The sequence below is a fragment of the Anas acuta genome, chromosome 1 (genome assembly GCF_963932015.1).
Source record: "Anas acuta chromosome 1, bAnaAcu1.1, whole genome shotgun sequence".
NCBI lineage: Eukaryota > Metazoa > Chordata > Aves > Anseriformes > Anatidae > Anas > Anas acuta.
Window position 1 is genome coordinate 11,254,036 of NC_088979.1, and position 18,753 is coordinate 11,272,788.

Sequence of the window (18,753 nt, forward strand, 5' to 3'; positions counted from 1 at the left end):
ATTTCAGCTCCTAGGCAAGAGGAGAATTTGTTTGACTTATTTCCATTACTTAATTAGGCCATGTAATAGCTATTTTGTATTTGAAGGTGATGCTAAGGAGCTGATATTTGCCAAAGAATTGTCAAAGAATTGTAGTGGATTACAGGATCACAGCATGGCTAAGGCAGGAAGGGACCTCTCGGTCCATCTGGTCCAACCCCTGCTCAAGCGGGGACACCCAGAGCAGAGTGCCCAGCACCATGTCCAGGCAGCTTTTGAAGATCTCTGAAGAAGGAAACTCCACAATTTCTACGGGCAACATAAAAGACAGATTTTAGAACACATTCAAAAGGGGGTTAAAAATCCCCTGTGTGTGTGTTTCATGGAGAGGCAGGAATTTCTGGGACATGTTGTCCAAAATGAAATTGCAATTTCACCGCAATCAAACACAAATCTCTGCAATGAGACGCAGAGGAGCATTTGACAGACAAGCACCTGTGACTTTGCTGTTGGTGAGATGATAGAAATTGGGGGTTTGGTATGACTTTGTAAAATTCAGATGTGTATAGCGCCTATGAATGAAATTCAAGGCGATTATCCATATGCTCCTGCAACGTATGCGGCTGTGGAGACTTCAGTTTAGGACATCTGTTTAGGCAGGTGCTTAAATGTACAGCTGTCAATGATGACATTGAAGTCCTGTGCTGAAAATGGAGTGTGTAGGTAAGCTCCATGATGAATCATGCCTTGGCCAGAGGAAAACAGGCAGACAGGCACCTGTCCTTGTGCCCTCATTGCTGGTGTTGGCTCCGTATCGCTGCCGTGCCAGGACAGCTTCCCTGGACATCAGGTGGAGATGGCACAAACCCTCAGTGCCTCTCTACACTGTGGCCTTCAAACACTCCTGGGAGTATTTTTACTATTTGTCAAGTATCTTTGACATCCCAGGGATAGTTTAGGGGTCCTTCCTCTGAGTCTAGACTTGGGGTTGGGATGGGAGCTTTGGGGGAGGGAGGAGGTTCTGGTGTCTGAAGGCACATTGAGAGCTCTGTGCTGTGTCCTGGAGTTATAAATGGAAATGTCCTTTCTGTTGCTTTAGGCAGAAGCAGGACTTTTCTCTAGTGGTTGGTAATTTCAGAATCACTATCAGTCAGATTTAATAAATGAAGAGTTTTTGCCACAAGAAGGAGAGAAGAAGGAGTTTTATTTTTTAATAAAGTCTTATGCTTATGCAACAACTGGAGGACCCAGGTAGCATCCAAGTCAACAGGTGTTACCCTTTTAGGTAGAATACAAGGTAATATTTCATTCCTAGCCCATGAATAACATTGCTGGAAAGGTTATTCCCCTGTGTTGAACACTGGTGTTTCTCACTTCCCTACTCTTTTTGCCAGAGGATAACTTTCTCTCCTCCCTAAACTGGAAGATCTCTCACTGGAAAGAGATGAGCTTTATGTGAAGAGCTATTTTCTGTAAATCTTCCTTGATACTAGAGAAAAACATGGAACCTGTTCTGTAAAACATACTTTTAAGTACCTGCACTTTGAGCTCCCCGAACACCAAGTGGCACATTTACCTTCAAGTAAGAGAGGTACTGGCTTTAGGTATTAACATCAAGGTACTGAGACCTTAATGTAATGCCTTGTTCTTGGCATGATAGGGAGAGATGATAGCTTATGTCTTCAGTTAGTGTTGTAATGTAATCATCGGAGAATGTTAATTCCAGAGGGATTACCCACAGAGGAAATGTAATCTGTATTTCAAGGCAGACTATACATTCAAAGTTTGGGAGCTGTTTGTGATGAGCTAACTCCCCACGCGAAGCCTTCTACTGCAGAATAATAAAACCATTCCTGTAAATAGTTTACTCCATTTTCAAAGTGTGTTAAGACAGAATGAACCTGCTGTATTCTGGAATAATAGTCTCTCTTCATAGGTATGTGGACTAAATTGTGAACCAATTATAGTTATGCTGAATATTTAGCTCTTTAATGTGGACTCTAATGTAAATTTAAAGCAACTCTAATGTAAAGAACTCTAATGTAAATTTAAACCAATGGTTGACCTGTCAGCTAACTAGTTGGTTCCTGTGGATAGTAAGAAAAATGCAATTCCACTAATGAAGTTTAAGGATCAGCTCCTAGGTAAGGGCAGGGATGCATTTTGAGGCAGCTGCGTTCAACAAGCAGCAACGCTCGGGCTCGCTGAGCTGAGCACTTCTCACCTTGTGATGCATCCTCGCAACATCCGTCTGATGGGACACAATCCCAGTTTAATTGATAGGGAAGTGCAGATAAAGAGCTTGCATATAAACTGATTATCTTTAAAAGGGCAGGTGCATATACAAAAAGGAATGTTCCCTTTGATTCCAGCTAGCCCACAGAGATACAATCAAAACCACTTATTCTTTGCTCCTTAATAAAAATGCTGAATTAGCAATTGTGTAATGGAAAGTGTTACATTACCTGGATCAGATAGTGAGATTCAAAAGACGATTTTGATGTTGCTGTGCCAAAGCTGATAACATATTCCTCAGCTTTTGGTTCTTAGCAGCGATGAGGCTGCTTTACAGAAAGCAGACCTCGGCAGCTGAGGCATGGGGCTGAGCTCAGGGAGTGGGCTCTGGCACAAGGCTGCTCGGTTCCTGCTGTGCTGGCGCTGAGTGAGCTGCCTGCCCAGCCAGAAGCTGTGGAGCTGCCTCAGCACCTCCCTGGGCGTGAGGTGAAAAGTCTGCCTCTCGTCAGAGCTGATTAACCCGAACGCAGCCCCGTGTTAGCGTAACTATCCTGCTCGGATGTTAATTTTGATGATGATTTGTGTTGCTGCCGTGCTCAAGGGCCAGCCTGCTGCTTGCATGGAGCAAGTATCTCACTGCGCATCAGTGCTTCTCATGTAAAGACAATAATGAGGCTGCTCACCTCTGCCCTTTCTCTAGTCTGCTTGAAGCCTCGAGCTGTTCCACTGATTTTCATAATTTGGATTGTTGCAAACGGGACTAAAACATTTCACTCTCAGTTCTTCCTTCAAACATCAAGCTGGCATTTTCTGAAACCCACAGGACTTTGGAAAATAAAGATACATCCAAATTACAGCCACTGAATACAGGTGGGAAGGTTTTTGTCATCCCCTCCCACCTGATGTAACTGGTGGAAGGGTTGACATTGGTTTACCACATTCACATGGTGGACTGGCCGTGCAGGATGCAGGGACTTGCCAGTGCTGCTGGACGTGCTGCAGAGCCCTGTGAGATGTCGTGGGTTAGGACATGGATGTTGCTGCAGCAGGAGGGTGAGCTCAGACACTGCCTGCTCGCTTTAATGGCCACAGAAGCAATGGCCTTTCAAAATAAAAATGTACTTGGGTGTTGTGGCTTGACATACATTAGTCTTTCCCTCCCTATTGTGGCTCAGCCCTCAGGATTAAAGTTTGGTTGATAATCCTTTTAAATTAATTTTAGTGCTAGTTTATATGATGGGCACTTAAATCTTGCTCTGCTGGTGGTAGATGTTATTAAGTTTGCCTGATGTAACCACTCATCCCCTCTCCTTAGGCCACCAAAGTTACATTTATCTGGGCTAAATCTTGCACCCACCAACACTAACGGGTAGTTTTTGTTACCGCAGCATCAAACACAGTTTGTGCAACTTGCCTACAAGGAGATCCCACCCAGATAAATGACGGTAAAACTGTCATCACAGATGCTAAACTAATGGCTGAGTAATTATGCGGCCAAATGACCCAATTGCGTCAGCAGAGAACATCACTGTGGGAAGGGTCAGCACCAGAAGGGCACGTAAGGTGAAATCCTTGTCACTGACTTCAGTGGAAGAAGTTCATCCTAGGAGAGAAACCATTATATCCACACTTAACCAGTGACACTTCAGAGCCTCATTTAGAGTGTTTTTGGGTTTTACTGACCTCTTCAGTTGCCATTGTGGGTCAGAAAAGGTCTCAAGTGTTTTCTGAGGACATTGTGCTTCTGTCGTTTGAGGACACACAACTCATCTTGTTTGATGGTGTGTGGTCAGGGCACCACCTACACAAGTGAGCTGGTACTGCTGGTCCCCCTCCACCGGCCACCCCTCTGGCACAGACATTGCTTTGGCCATTCTGTGGGAGCCACGGTCTGGCAGAGGGTTACTCTGAGTACGTTGCATAACCCAGGGGTTAAAATGACAGGAGAACCATGGGCACTGTTGTAGTTTACTCCAGCCATGAGAAAACTGGAGAATTTTTAGGGAAAAAAAGTATGGTAAATTCAGACATAGAGTATGCAAAGAGGGTAGCGAATAAGGTTTCACCAACAGATTTTGGGGAACAAACACGTAAGAGTATTTGCATAAATGACTGCTGTTGCAAAACCTATGGGACTTTGGTGGAGCAATAACAGGAAAAGAAAATTTGGGTTTACCTACGGTTGCACCCAGGAACATGCAGCAGCTGTTGGGCACGTTAACCGCAGGAGAAAATTCAAGACTCCTCATCTGGTAGTTGTTGGAAGTATGTTTATTTTTCAGTGGTGATTATGATGACAAACCAATTCAGCAAGCTTCAGAATTATATCAGTGAGGGATCTGGCTCTGTGTCCTGTAGTGTTTGCTTTGCTCTGCACGATGTGTAGCTGTCTTCATGTACACTGTAACGGGGTACTCACATAAGCACCTTAGGAAAAATATAACCTCTATTAGATTGTATCTCTGCTCATAAAGATCACAGGTAACATAAAAAAGGTAAAAATCTATTCAAAGTACATTTTCTGTGTGATAGAAGGAACAGGTATAAAAATTAAACTTAACTCATAACCCTTCCCCGAGATGGCAGAATATCTTCATGTCTGTTCTTGAATCCATTGAAGAAGAGTCTACACAATGCTCTTATTTCACCCTTTCTCTCATTTGGAAGAGTTTTAATGTTCATCACTGCAGATGGAAGGGCTGCTGTAATTACATTAATACAATTTTTTAGGAATTAGAGTTTATCACCTGTTAATAATTCCCTGTCCCACTCATGTACATTGCCATCTTTTCTTGGAGCTTAAGAACTGCTGGGAATGGTCGCTAGGAGAAAAATGAAATCAGGCAGAGAAATAACAGAAGGATCTGTATTGTTTTCCTGGTCTGAACAAGATCTTTTTATGCCTTGATTTACAAGCCCCCTTACCTCTATACGTACCCTTAAGACTGCCTGGTTACAGGAAGAAAAGGAAGGACCACTGAAGAATTCCTGAGGGAACTTAGGAAATTTGCATGGGTACAACTCCAGGGGATGGAGGGCTCTTCTTCCCTACAAGGAGTAGGACTGGCTGATCATTGAAGAACTGGATGAAAACCGAGTTGGAGGGAGACAGTCAAGGTTCAGAAGAGCAGCTCTTACATCTGCACAAGACGTGACGGATAGAAGAGGTTCAGGCAGTGATATCATGAAAGCACGATGAGGGTAAAGTAATTTGAAGTGAGCAGGAGAGCATGAAGAAACATGGAATTTAGCCTGCTTGCAACAAAAGGAAAGTGAGAGATAGAAAACATTTTGGCACAGGGTGCCCAGTGGAATAGGCACATCTTGATCATTAGAAGAAAGAGGCAAAGGCAGATTTAGAGAACTGGCCATGTTTAACTAATACAGCATTTGAAGAAGTTGCTGCTACAATAATATATTGGAAAGTCAATGAGTGGGAAAGAACAAAGCAGGAGACGCAGGGGAAGGGAATGTTTAACGAGATGGCTAAAAATGTGAAGTGCTTCTCAAAGAAGCAGACACCATCAGAAGAAGACAAGCAATGGTCTTTGAGAATGCTTTTGTCAAAGATGCAAGTTGAAATCCTGCAGCACAGAAAATCTCGGAGGGATTCTGGAGATGGGAAGGAACCCAGGAGTGGGAGATGCACTGATGCATCTGGGTACAACACCAGCATTGGAGACTTTGCACTGAGAAGATGCTCTCACTGAAAGAAAGAAGAGGGACAGGGGAAAAACCTCTGTGTCCCACAGATGGAGCAGCAGAGGACATGGGACCAAGCCTGTGCCAGCTCCCTCTGACACATCCTCTGGCTGCACTGAGGCACTGGGTAAAAGTACCAGCCCCGCAGTGTGCCCACATGAAGTGACCAATTTTTTCAGTATCTGGAGGTGCAAAGGAGAAGTCACAAATGCCTGTACATCCTTTCTATGAGATTTCTGTGGCTGATACTGTTAGTTCTAGTGTGGGCAGTCTTTATGCAAAGTACTGTAATGTACAGCACAGCAACCCATGTAAAGAGTTTCAGAGAGCTACCACTTACTAGAAGGACTGAGGTGGGCACCCCAGAAGTCCTCCTGGATGAAATAGGGAAGCCTGGACACCTAGAGTGGGACTCACAACAACCAGCGTGCTCTGGTCTCAGGTGGTGGAGGGCAACCAAAAGGGCATGCTGAAAATACGTGTCTTTGTATAGGCAGAAGTGGGATCCTGTCATTCCCAGACAGAAGGAAGAGTGAGGCTGAAGTGTATGCACTTCAAGAAAGTCCCAGGGCATCATTGGTGCCTTTTGGGCAGGAAGCTTTTCTGCCCTTTGGAAAGTGTGGATGTGGTAGGAAAGGGAGCTATGGATGAGCCTGAGTGTAGAACACAATGGTAAGAGCATCCGTGGGGTGTGGAAATTTGTCTCCCAGAGTTGATTAGTTGTTTTCTCTTTAGACTGTGGTTAACTAAAACACATAAAACAGACCCAAGAGAGTAAGTTTCTGCTTCTGTGCTGTGATCCCTTGCTGGCTCCATGACTTTTGCATGCCCTGATGCTCAGCATAGAGGAGCATCACCTGTTTTGTGACTAGCTGTAGGATACAGACAGTGGGCTCTGCAGCTCTGAATGGATGGGTTACTTGAATGGACCTCATTTCAGAAAGCTGCCATTAAAAATACTTTTTTTCCTACCTCCTAGATGTCTATGAATAGGAGATGGGCACAGATCTGCCCAACAGAGATGCTAGCTAAGTTTACCTGTTAGCACAGCTTTAGGCACCAAGGAAACCTGCAGTGACTAAACCTGCAGGGTGATTTCCTGAACCTCAATACTTTAATGGGCTTTGAGTTCCCCGTTCTGTGCATTTATAGGAGCTAGACTCATGTCAAGCATCTGAACATGCCTGGCCAAGAAGTATTTGTTTTTTCTGGAATACAGTTCTGCAGAGCAGAATATGGGAGAGCATGCAATGTTGTCTGGCCAGATAGCCAGGGCCATAAAAGCACTGTCATCATGGGTGAAGCAAGGTGCCAATGCATTGCTTCATGTAAAATATTTGGCTGTTTATAAAACTGGGGAAAAAAAATGCTGAAAATAACTACTTTGTGGAAAAAAAAAGGATCTATTTGACTATTTTTCCCTAGAGAAAATTTCTTTTAAGCCATTCTAAACACCAATTTATAATTCGAATTAGGGCACAGCCACAGGAATACATTGCCATGAGGTAAAGCAGCATGGGCGTTCACACTGCACTGCTACTACCACCACCTACTACTCTGTGGTAGCAGCTCTTCCCCCAGGCAGTGGAAGGTATCTTCTCCTGGGCGAGCACAGGGTGACTTGCCAGGTCTCGCTGTGCACACAGAGTTACCACAGAGCTGCTAATTTGCTGAAGATCCAGACTTCTTGGCAGCTCACTCCTTAACAACATTTTTTTGGCGGTGTATTTATCTAACATATTTTGTTTGGTGATGAACCAGGCTGAGAAGCTTCTGTCCTTTCCTCTCTGTTTTAGGCAACTGTTTCTGCCACAGTGATGCCACTGGCAATGCTTTCATTTGTACCAAAATAGCTCTTGAGGAGTCTGTATTATAAACCACATTTTTCAAATTAAAAACCATTCTTTTGGGAGGCTTTCAGATTTCTATCACTTCAGTGATCTGGTTTAGGCAGTGGCCACAGGGGTGGAGAGGCCATGCTTGGGGGATGTTGTGAGTTACCGTGTCAGGTAGAGATGGCTTGATAAAGGGGAACACTGGATCTTATAGTGAAGAAATTATAGGAAATTATACCTTTTAGCTCCCATGACATCCAACACTGATGCTGTTGGTAGTGTACAGAAACGGCAAAACAGAATGTGTTCAAGAAGGTGAACTGATCAGTCACAGAAATTCAATATAAATATGGAATTACCATGTTTCTGCCAGCGATACATCAGGAAAACTTAGCTCAACTTTTTAATGAGTTTGTTTTAGGAAGTGTAAAAGTTCAAGCAATCTTCAGGGGATGCAAAAACTCATAGAGCAGTCAACTATGTTGAAGTTGGTCATGCAGTCCACTCCTGGTTCTGTGGCAAGGGAGGTTATTTGGACACCATGTGGGATACTTAGGGATGAAGAGTGTGCATCGTACTTGTCAGATGTATTCTAGAGAGAAGTAAAAAAGATTTAGCATCATGACAGATGGGCTAAACATTGGTTGCCAGTATGAAATTATAGTTAAAAGGGCAAAATTAATTTATAGTTTTATAAGAAGTATTGACAGGGAGCACCTCCACCTTTAACTGCATTATTACTTGCAGATTATGTGAAATTCTTGCGTTCAGACTACTTCAAAAGAGATAAAGCAATGTTGGAAGGCTTTCAGAAAAGAACATCAGGGAAGGTTTGTGGCATAAAGAATGCCAGTGCATTTGGTTTGTCCAGAAGAAAGGTAGGAGGCAGTTTAATCAATTAATTAAAACTTGTGCAAGTGTCTGCCTAGAAAATAAATTCCTGATGGTGTGTGGCCTCTTTGATCTGAGACAGGTCATGATGGGAACCAGTTGTTGGTATATGGAGCTAGATGATTTTAGACTGCAAATGCAGTTCGGGATTCAAAGGGAGCAGGAATTTAATAGCTACAACCTGTCAGCCACTGACCATGTGGTGGGTTCTCTGTCACTTGAAGTTGCTATAAAATGTGGGTTCTGGAAAGTAGAAATTATGCCTTTCATGCAAAAAACACCTTATGCTACTCTTATGGGTTGCCAAACTAGTTGATTATAATTGCTCTTATTGGCTTTAGAAAAAAACTTTGAATTAATTTGTTTTTCTTCTCCTGCACAGTCATGCATTTAGATGTGAGGTTTTGCTCTTGCAAAAGAGTGAGAAGGTACTAAAACTGTACAGAAAGTCCTGGGTGGCTGGTCCTCAAGTGAAGACTTGTTTATAGTACCTGTGTAGTACCCGTGTAGTACCTGCAAGCAGGATAAGTACTGCACAGGAAGGGACTTGGACTCTGATAGCGTTGTCCAGGTTGACTCCTCACTCTTAGATCCACTAGCTACGTGATTTGTCCCTGGGAACTATTATCTGCACTGTAAGCACCTGTTATTTGATCAACTCTTCAAGGAATTTTTAGTCTCTAAATTATTTTCCCTTCTCAATGCCAGGTTTGCAAGCGTGTATGCAACAAGAGGAGCCAACCGCATAGGGCGTGTGTACAAAAAGGCTATTTTTAGGCAATTCACCGATGACACATACTCCCAGGAAATCCCCAAAGCAGCCTGGCTGGGATTCCTTGGGCCAGTCCTGAAGGCAGAAGAAGAGGATGTCTTTATTGTCCATTTGAAAAACTTCGCTTCCCGTCCATACTCAGTGCATCCACATGGGGTCTTCTATGACAAGGACTCTGAAGGTAAAAGCTGGTTTGCCCTTTCCCCTTTCTCTTTTCTTCTCCATTTCCCCTGGAGTAGCAAATGTCAGGGCTAAAAGCTGGTCCAAGTATTTATTGTTCTGGCCATTGACATCAGAGGACTTTAGATCACCCTCTCATAAACCCATCAGTAATTGCAACTGATGACTAAAACCAGGAACATCCTCATTTCTTAAAACTTTTGCCACAAACCTTTGACGCCTGGGATAAATCCAACACTGAAACAGGTTAGGTGGGTCTTTTTTTCCCTGAATTATTTGCCTGAATTATTAGTCACAGGAGTATTTTCCTTCCTTCTCTCTACTTCTAGCCTGTTGAATAGATAGAGTTCTTGTAAGTCAATGTTTTTTTCTCTTTATAGGTGTGTAACATACATGATACAATTTTCAGAATCTCAAACTTATGCGTGTGTATTTTGGTTAGAGGTGTATGGATTTTCCTACATTTATCACTCTCATCAGTTTTCTGTGAGAAGATGTATAATTTAAGCTGACAAAATGTGTATGTGTTTGTTTGATGAGAGTAAAGAGACATAGAAAAACTAAAGCCTGTCTTTTAAAAGCTTAATCTACTGATAAGTAATTGATTTTAACTGTCAACAGTTTTTGACTGTTTTTACCAAAACTTCTGAAAATTTTCACAATTTCTCAGTGATTCTTTGTTTGTGAGTGTTGTTATTATTTTTGAAAGCTCTGATAAAATAGAAGGAAATACACATTGATTTAAGGAAAACGGTTAAGAGGGAGCTAAAAGCTTCCTTTTTTATTTTTATTTTTTTATTTTTAATGTATTAGGAGCGCTTTACCCAGATGGAACCGGCGGTAAAAGCAAAGAGGACGATTTTGTTGTTCCTGGTGGAAATTACACGTACACATGGCCAGTAAGGAAAGATTATTCCCCAACTTTGGCAGACTCAAACTGCTTGACTTGGATTTACCATTCTCACATTGACACACCAAGAGATATTGCATCTGGTTTAATTGGGCCACTGCTGGTTTGTAAAAAAGGTACTGAGCTAGAAACACTGACAAAGCAAGCCCCTCTGCCAAGCTTGGCATCTTAACAGTCATTTTTGCTTACAGGTATAAACATGATGGTCTAGAGTCTATCCCTACATAGCCCATAAAAAGGGGCAAGGAATAGCTGGGCCATTCCAGGAGCACCCCAGGGTAGGTATTGTAGCTCTGGGACAACCCCTTCCTGCTCCCCTTTAGCTTCACAAGAGATTTGCCTCGGCTGGTGGAGGGACTGCAGCATGCTCTGTGGCCAGCTGGGCATGAACGAGGCCAAAAATAAACGTTCCAAAACCGGGATCATTTCAGGACAAGCGAAGGACTCATTGCCCAGGAAGTGAAATTAGGGCTGGGTTGGTGACTTTGGCATTGGTATTTACATACTTGAAACCCCAATGTTCCTCGTCATTTTTTTTTTTTTCCCTTATGGATTTTTGCGTATAAGTTTTATATCACAGCCATATGGGAATGTGCACTGAGCAGCTGAGGTCACAGCCTGTCTCGTGTACTTATAGCCTGAAAATTTTGGAACCACGTATCAACTCTCTCCCCTCTGTCAGCTGAGCCATTGTCCCCTCTCCACCTGGGACATGTGTAAATCTGCCACCTCTTTCCCGTTTCTGCTGCAGTACAAAACCAGCCCTAACTTTATATAAAGAAGCAGTTTTTATATATTCAGAAAAAAGGAAAGACTTCAGTGTGGAGAGGACAGGTATGCCATCCAGCTTTACTCACAATTAAGATGTCTCAGACTTTTTTCCCTTGGGGAACTTCCTGAATATGTGAAACCAAGCCAATAGCTTTAGAATAATGCATGAAGCTAGGAGATAGCATGTTCAAAACAATCCCAGCCTGGAAGGCCAGCTTATCTGCATCTTGGGTCTTGACTTTGTCAAGGTGGATATCTGCACAATGCCACTGCTTTAGGCCTCCTCCCTCTGTTGGTGGTGGGTGGCTCCTTACAGGGCTGACAGCAAGGCTCTGGGGCTCCATCCCAGAGGACACTGGGGAAGCAAAAGGTTTTTAAGGGTTCAGAGGTAGGCAGGACAAATAGATGAAATATAAATCCCTCAATGGTTAATAAGAGACTACCAGTGTCACCACTCCTATAATCTCAAGTTGTCCCCCAAATGGTCCCTCAGATACCAATAATCAAATTAGATTGAATAGATTGTACTCATCCCATCTTAAGGTTTCTAAAATTTAAATAACTTGTCCTAGTTAATTGTCTAGGCTTCCTCACTAGTCTATGAGGAGTGAGCCACATTTAGCCAGCTGTTCTGAGGGTATGCTCCACAAGCTGCTTCCATGCAACAGAAATGTGGGCTACCACTTGCCTCTCCCTAATTCCTGGACAAAACTAAAGTCACTGGTTTCCAGCTGGATCAGGCTTCTGATCTGCCTCACTGCATAGCTACACAAACACCAATACTGATCAACGGGCAGGGTTGGGGACAGTGGGAAAAAGATGGAAAAAATGGGACCACAGCTTTTGGCAGCTGCTTGTGCTTATGTCATATCAGCAGATCATTAAATATCAGCTTGATTTAGGTGAGATGAGCTGCCTACTGGAGGCACCCATCTGCTGAAAGGCTGGGGGGGGGGGGTGAAGGTGTCTTGGAGGAGCAAAACTAGGTGAGAATCAACTCGCCCTGTAGATAATGGGCAGACCACTGTATGTCCTTGAATGCTCCAAAGTTACTGTCAATTTTTTTTTTGCATTCAATCCCCTCCAAGGCTCTTTTTAGCACTTTCCTTTTCGTTTGCAATTTAGGAACTGCAGATGAGACCTCAATAGAAAGGACTGGTGCTGCTAATGCTTTTGCCCTGATGTTTAGCATTGTAGATGAAAATTTCAGCTGGTACCTCGATGAGAATATAAAGACTTTCTGCTTAGAACCAGCAACAGTTGACAAAGACGATGACGGTTTCCAGACCAGCAACCGAATGCATGGTGAGCAGGACTCTTGAGCAAATAGTGACCTACAGCAGTGATCAGGCTCTTTTCTTTTCACTAGGACTTTCTGTCTCTTGCGGTATCTCTTCTTTATCTGTGGCAGCCTGGAATAGTTTGGGATGTTAAAGTACTGTGCTGATAAAAGCCTCTCCCTAAACACAGTACAACACACTGCTTTGCAGTGAGGAGATTCAACTTTCACATCCAGCTCTGTCAATCGTTTAGCATTTTATCTTAGGCAACAGACATAAGCCTTTTGGTGACTGCTTGACCATCTGTGAAAAGAGAAAAGGAGGCTGCAGAGCACTTTGAGATGTGTTTATTCCAAGAGTCCAGCATTTCTGGCTCTCAAAAGGCCTCAGGGCTGGTGGGCTGGCGGGTACTGCTACTCCTGCCCTTCAGAGATCAGTGGGACAGTAGTACTTTGAGCTATTTAGAGACCTGGTGTAAGAAGTTAAATCCAGAAATTTCTCAGTATTTTGGTTGTTCCATGGAGCCCAGGAGCTAAATTATTTTGCAAAATATGAGTCTTTTTCTCCTGAAGTTCTCCTAACTTCAGATAAGGAAGTGGAGGAAGAGAGAGCTGACTAAGACTGATTTGTCTGATACCATAATTTTCAAATCTTAATTGCTTGAGCCAGCTATATAATAGCTATTTATGACTCAGAATTAAAGGGAATAGATTCCAGACATCCTAAGTACCTGCAGAACAAATTAACTTCGTTATCAGGACTTTTTGTGATGACTGGGCCTTTGCAATACCTTGTTATGACTCAGGAAGTTTCTCATAGACTCAGACAGAGAATTTGGGCCATTTGATCATCCTAAGCTGTTAGCTGGCTGTTTAAAAATGTTATTCTCCATCAGGGATCCCATCAGTACCTTATTCAGCTAGGGACTCAGTGTGGACATTCATAGACTCTTTTCCAGGAAAGGATCATGCTTAGAAAGGAGGTCAGAGGAACCTGGCACTTGTCTTTTCCCTCTCTTAAAGTCTTCCACTTTTGTTTTCAGCTCTTAATGGTTATATTTATGGAAATCTCCCTGGCTTGGAGATGTGTGCTGACACTCCCATGTCCTGGCACCTGATTGGCATGGGAAGCGAGATCGATATACACGCTGCGTATTTCTACGGCCACACATTCACCAACAGAGACCAGAGGGCAGATGTCGTCGGTCTGTTCCCAGCAACATTCATCACAGCAGAAATGACCCCTGGGAGCCCCGGGAGGTGGTTGATAACTTGCCAGGTTAATGAACATTTGCGAGGTATGATGCTATAGATCTTCCTGATCCTATGAGATACAGAATTTCCAGCCTCCAACATGACAGGAAAAGAAAACTGAGAGATGTTTCCAGTGGAAGCATGATTTGACACTTATTTTCTGACTAACTGAACGCTTGAGAACTATTTCATCAGAAAAACATCGTGAGTTTAGTCTCCAGTGAAAATTATGTATGTTGGGCCAAATATTCAGATAGAATGAATAACTTAACTTTGTAAATACAGGCAACTAATGTGAGAACAGCATGGTAGACCCAGTGCTGACACAGCACTTTCTATATAAATTACAGATTTTGATGGTCATTGAGAAGATCTTTCATCATCATTTTTTTGTAGTAGATTAATGTGTACACTTTAAGAAATATGCCAGATGAAACCTTCATAGTTTTTTTTTAAAGAAGTCAGACAAAAATTAGCGATGTGTTCAGAAGCTTGGTAAGACACCTTTACTTGAAGGAATTTGATGATGATGATGTTGTATTTGTGTGGTGCAAGAACCTGAAAACCACATATCATATACTACATGTAGGTTTGTGATAGCAGGAACTGCATAATTATAATATCAGAAACAGCTACAAGGTGTGAAAATTTTTACTTTTAAGAACTTCTGTGTTCACTTCAGTGGGATTATTATTAGGCAGAGAGACTTGATTCTGTCTAGCAACTCCTTCAGTGTGCCAATAATAATAAACCATAATAAACCATTATTTCAATGGAAGTCAGGGGGAGGTGATGCCACATTGCACATTTCAGGAGGCACTCTGATCCCTCAAATCATTCTATCATCCTTACCCAGATTAAGGAACTGAGTAAATAAGCCCACTAAAGAATGTCATAGATTTCAGTGGATTTCACCTGTGGGGTGATGTACCACTTGTGAGAGGAGGGTGCTAGCATCTAGCTCAGAGTAGACAGAAGTCTCTAAAAATAGAAGCTTACCCAAATGATCCTAGCCACTTTTTCCAATCCACATAGCTCCTGCCTAGAGGGTTCTGAATGTTCACTTATACCCACAAGTTTGCTGACTCCGCAACTGGCCAAGGACTGTCTCCAGACTCTTTCTCCTCCCAGGTGGCATGGAGGCACTGTATGATGTACAGATCTGCAAAGAAAAACTGTCTCAGCCTTCACCAGTCAGTCACAAGAGAAGATATTATATTGCTGCTGAAGAAGTGCTCTGGAATTATGGACCTGACGGTTATGATAAATTCACTGGGCAGGGCTTAAATGCCACTGGCAGGTAAGCTTTCTCATCCTCTCCTGTTGTGCTTAATTTCGAGAGTCTGGGTGAGACTTCCACAGTGATTCACCAGGGCTAGGTCCTGCACTGTTATTAATTTTAATTGAATGAGGCAGGGAGGATTTAAACAACCTTGTTGAGAAATTAGATTTGTAACTGTGATGCTTAGGAGTTGCCTTCTGGAAGCACTTATCTGTCTCCATCGTTAAGTCCATGGAGAAAGTGAGCCCTGATGAGGCATGAAAAGTTCAACAGAATGGAAACCCTTACATCAAGATTCCTTTGGCAGCTTTCACACTTGAAATTGGTGTATCTCAGAGGTGCTATGATGGTAGATTTCCCCCCCTTGTTATAACTGATGGAGATGAATTGTGTTAGAGTATCTCCCAGGAAAAGTAAAGAAGATTAAAGATGAATTGTGCACAGGTAATAGCACTGGTCTTGCCCTAAGGTAGTTAGAGGTAAGTTGACAGAGCACTTGTCCTAAGTAAGTTGAAATTAAACACATGGAAGTCTAATACACAATGAATACCTATTTGTTAACTAATTTGTAACTGTAATTCAGCTCAGTAATGTTTAATCTAGCCTGCTGGAAAAGTGTATGCAAACTAGTAACTTGGAAGGTCATTTCTCCCATGTCTGGGGTAATAACTTTATCCTAAAGAAAGGTTTCTGCCTGAACCTCTAGTAATTTAACCAGTCTGATTTGTTAAATCCACAGTGAATCTGCAATTTATTTCACACAAGGGACTGACAGAATAGGAGGGCAATACTGGAAGGTTCGCTATGTGGAGTATACTGATGCAACATTCAGTAAAAGGAAGATTCAGCCAAAGAACATGAAGCACCTAGGAATACTTGGTATGGTGAATGTTCTCCCATCCTTTGGAAGCAAAAGTCCCCTTGAATCCAGTGGGAAATTTGGGGCATTCAGCTGCTAGTCAGTGCTGTCTAGTTTAGATAAAATTACATTTGTTGGTGGTTCTAACGCCTTCCCTAACTCTCTTTCTTTAAGGTCCTGTAATAAAAGCTGAAGTGGGAGATACAGTGCTAGTTACATTTGCCAATAAAGCCAAAAGGAGCTACAGCATTATGGCCCATGGCGTAAGCTTCAGCAAACTGTCGGAAGGAGCTCCCTACTTAGATGGTAAGTTTTGACTGAACTTCTGTATTGTCACATCCAGAATACTTGAGTCTGCAGATCTTCTCCTGTTGCTCTGTCACTTTGCCATTTTTGTGGGTATTAAGGAATGGAAGCGGTGATTTGGTTTAGTTTGTGTCTACCCTACGTGTCACAACCTGAGGGACCCCCCAGTCTGCCTCTGTACAGGTTCTTCCCCTTGGACATGTGCCAGACAGGGTCACTGAGACCAGCTGAGGTCCATCTGTTAATTTTGAGTACAAGTCAAAAGCCCAATCCAATTTACTTTAGTTCTAATCTAATATCCCTCATCCCATCAGTGGACCTACTCTGAACATGCTCCAAAAAATGTTGCTTAGGATCTGGCATGATGACCCTGCTGAGTTTTTGCACAGAGCTATCTACGTGGTCTGGGCTGCTTCACACCTAGATCCTCTAACGGAGGCCTGGTATTCCCCTTCCTTCACGGCCAGCATAGTCAGCAACCAGGCGTCTTTTATCAGATTGACCCAGAATGTGAAGCAGCAACAATTCTTATTAACCCTCATAACTAGGTAAATGCTAGAACAGAGCATTTACCAAAGGCTTCCTCCCATTTTGTGCAAAGATGAGATCTTTATCATCTAAGTTTAACCATTAAATGTAAGGTGTCATGTCTAATTGGTAGGCAACTTCTTCAGTCAGAGGCAAAAATCAACCTCTTCAGAGGGCGAGAAGTCTCGTTTACTTTGAACACCTGTTTTAGGAGACAGTAGGTCATGCCTGGAAGTGTCTCTGTTTCCCTTGACTACCAAAGGAACCTAGATTAGGGTTAGAGCACGTGTCCTAGCTTTAGAGTGCTTATGTTAGATGAGCTGAGGAACCAAAGAGAAAGTTATCCTTCTTGTTGTCGTAATTGTTTTGTTTCCATCGCAACGTATCAGAAAGGAACACCCAGGACATAATCCCTCTTTTGAGGACTGTGCTAAGAGAATTAGGTCAGCATGCAAAACTCATAAAACCATACAATAACATCGACACAAAAGGCTTGAATCAAATTCTGTTGTCTCTAGTTGCTGACCTTGCAATGCAACAAATTTGTTAGCAGGCCAAGCTGTATCCTGAAACATCAGGGTTCATTTGGCCTTGAATTCACCTGTACACATCCTAATGTCATGTATAATATTTCTAGTGGAAAAGCAGATCCTTCTTTCTGCTCACATTCAGTCCTGTTGTGCTTTCTTTTAAACCTCCATGGTAATAGCATCCATCCTCATTGCACCCTTCGATGTGGAGCAAAATCAACCCAAACCCTACAATTCAGCAGCAGCATGAGCTGCACACTTCTGGGTCTCTGGAGAGGAAACTGACTCCGGATTTATCTCTTCCTGACAATCTTTTTGCCCTTCTCTCTCCATAAGCCTAGTGTCTTGGATTTCCATCATACCCATCTACAAGAGTATGTAGGTATGGCCCCTACAGGGGCTGCAAGTTTATAGTGAGGGACAATGATTTTTCTAAGCCTGTGCTTTGTCTGAGTGTAGATTATTCACATGAAAATACTGTACATAAACATGCATAAGGCTTATCAAACTTTTTTTTCAGTTGTGCTCTCAGTAATATTCTTCCATATTGCATATAACACTTGTCTAATCTCATTATTATTTTTTCTCTCCAAATCAATATTCTTCTCCATATCGAGCACCATTGCAGGATTAATTTAATAGCATCAGATACCATTGCAGAAGTACCCTGCTTTGTATCGCAGCTTGTGGCAGATTGTATGTGTTTAAATATTGATATTTTCATTCATGTCTAAGTTTGTAACGGGATTCTTCATGAGGCACTCCAGGGTTTTGGCAGCACACAGGGAATCAAATCAGTGCAGGCTGCTGCTGACAGAAACATCTGATTGTGCTGAGAAAAACCAGCCAATAGGTGCCTCAGCTTTAAATAAAATTTCTAGTTTGATCTTCCTCACAGCAAAGAGTAAAAGGGTTATTTGGTAATTTTTTCTTCTGAGGGTGCAGGGCTGACCCCTTTTCCAAACGTTCATTTCCAGTCCCTTTTATGAGTCCTCTCTCTGTGAATACCGACACCCTTTTACAGTGGCTAAATTACATGAGTGATACTACAGGCACCCCATGCCGGGCAGCAGACAATCACCCCAAATTAGCGTCTAAAGAAAGTGGTAGCAGCCACCCTTTGGAGACTCTGACAGATGTTCCTTGCTGCGAAATCAAAAAGAAGCAATTACCAGGATCAGATTTGTGCCGAATTTCTAAACAGTCACAACTGCAGCCCCACTCGCTGAGGTAATTGCTTCGTGGTGCTTAATGAAAAGCCAGAGTCTGCATTTGTACCTCAGATGAATCTCACGATAAGGCAGGAAAGCTACAGACATTAGAGGAAGCCGTTTAAGAGCAAGGATGAGCTCTGCACGTCTGGTCTGACAGAATCCAGATCCTCCAGATAGCATCGGGCCGGTGTCTGTGTGGTGTAGCTGAACTTGTTCTGTGAGGAAC

At 42.7% G+C, this 18,753-nt stretch overlaps 2 protein-coding genes across 2 annotated transcripts in view; one reads left to right on the forward strand and one right to left on the reverse strand.

Annotated features, from left to right (window-relative positions):
• Window positions 1–18,753, reverse strand: part of LOC137849633 (high affinity choline transporter 1-like) — a 143,465-nt gene that overhangs the window by 41,318 nt on the left and 83,394 nt on the right. The gene's annotated exons all lie outside the window — the stretch shown is intronic.
• HEPHL1 (hephaestin like 1) overlaps window positions 1–18,753 on the forward strand; it is a 39,797-nt gene that overhangs the window by 6,417 nt on the left and 14,627 nt on the right. The window contains exons 2-8 of the mRNA XM_068670309.1: window positions 9,351–9,595; window positions 10,408–10,620; window positions 12,401–12,580; window positions 13,598–13,852; window positions 14,940–15,108; window positions 15,830–15,969; window positions 16,124–16,255. Coding sequence (XP_068526410.1) covers window positions 9,351–9,595; window positions 10,408–10,620; window positions 12,401–12,580; window positions 13,598–13,852; window positions 14,940–15,108; window positions 15,830–15,969; window positions 16,124–16,255 — 1,334 coding nt within the window. The remainder of the gene's footprint in view (window positions 1–9,350; window positions 9,596–10,407; window positions 10,621–12,400; window positions 12,581–13,597; window positions 13,853–14,939; window positions 15,109–15,829; window positions 15,970–16,123; window positions 16,256–18,753) is intronic.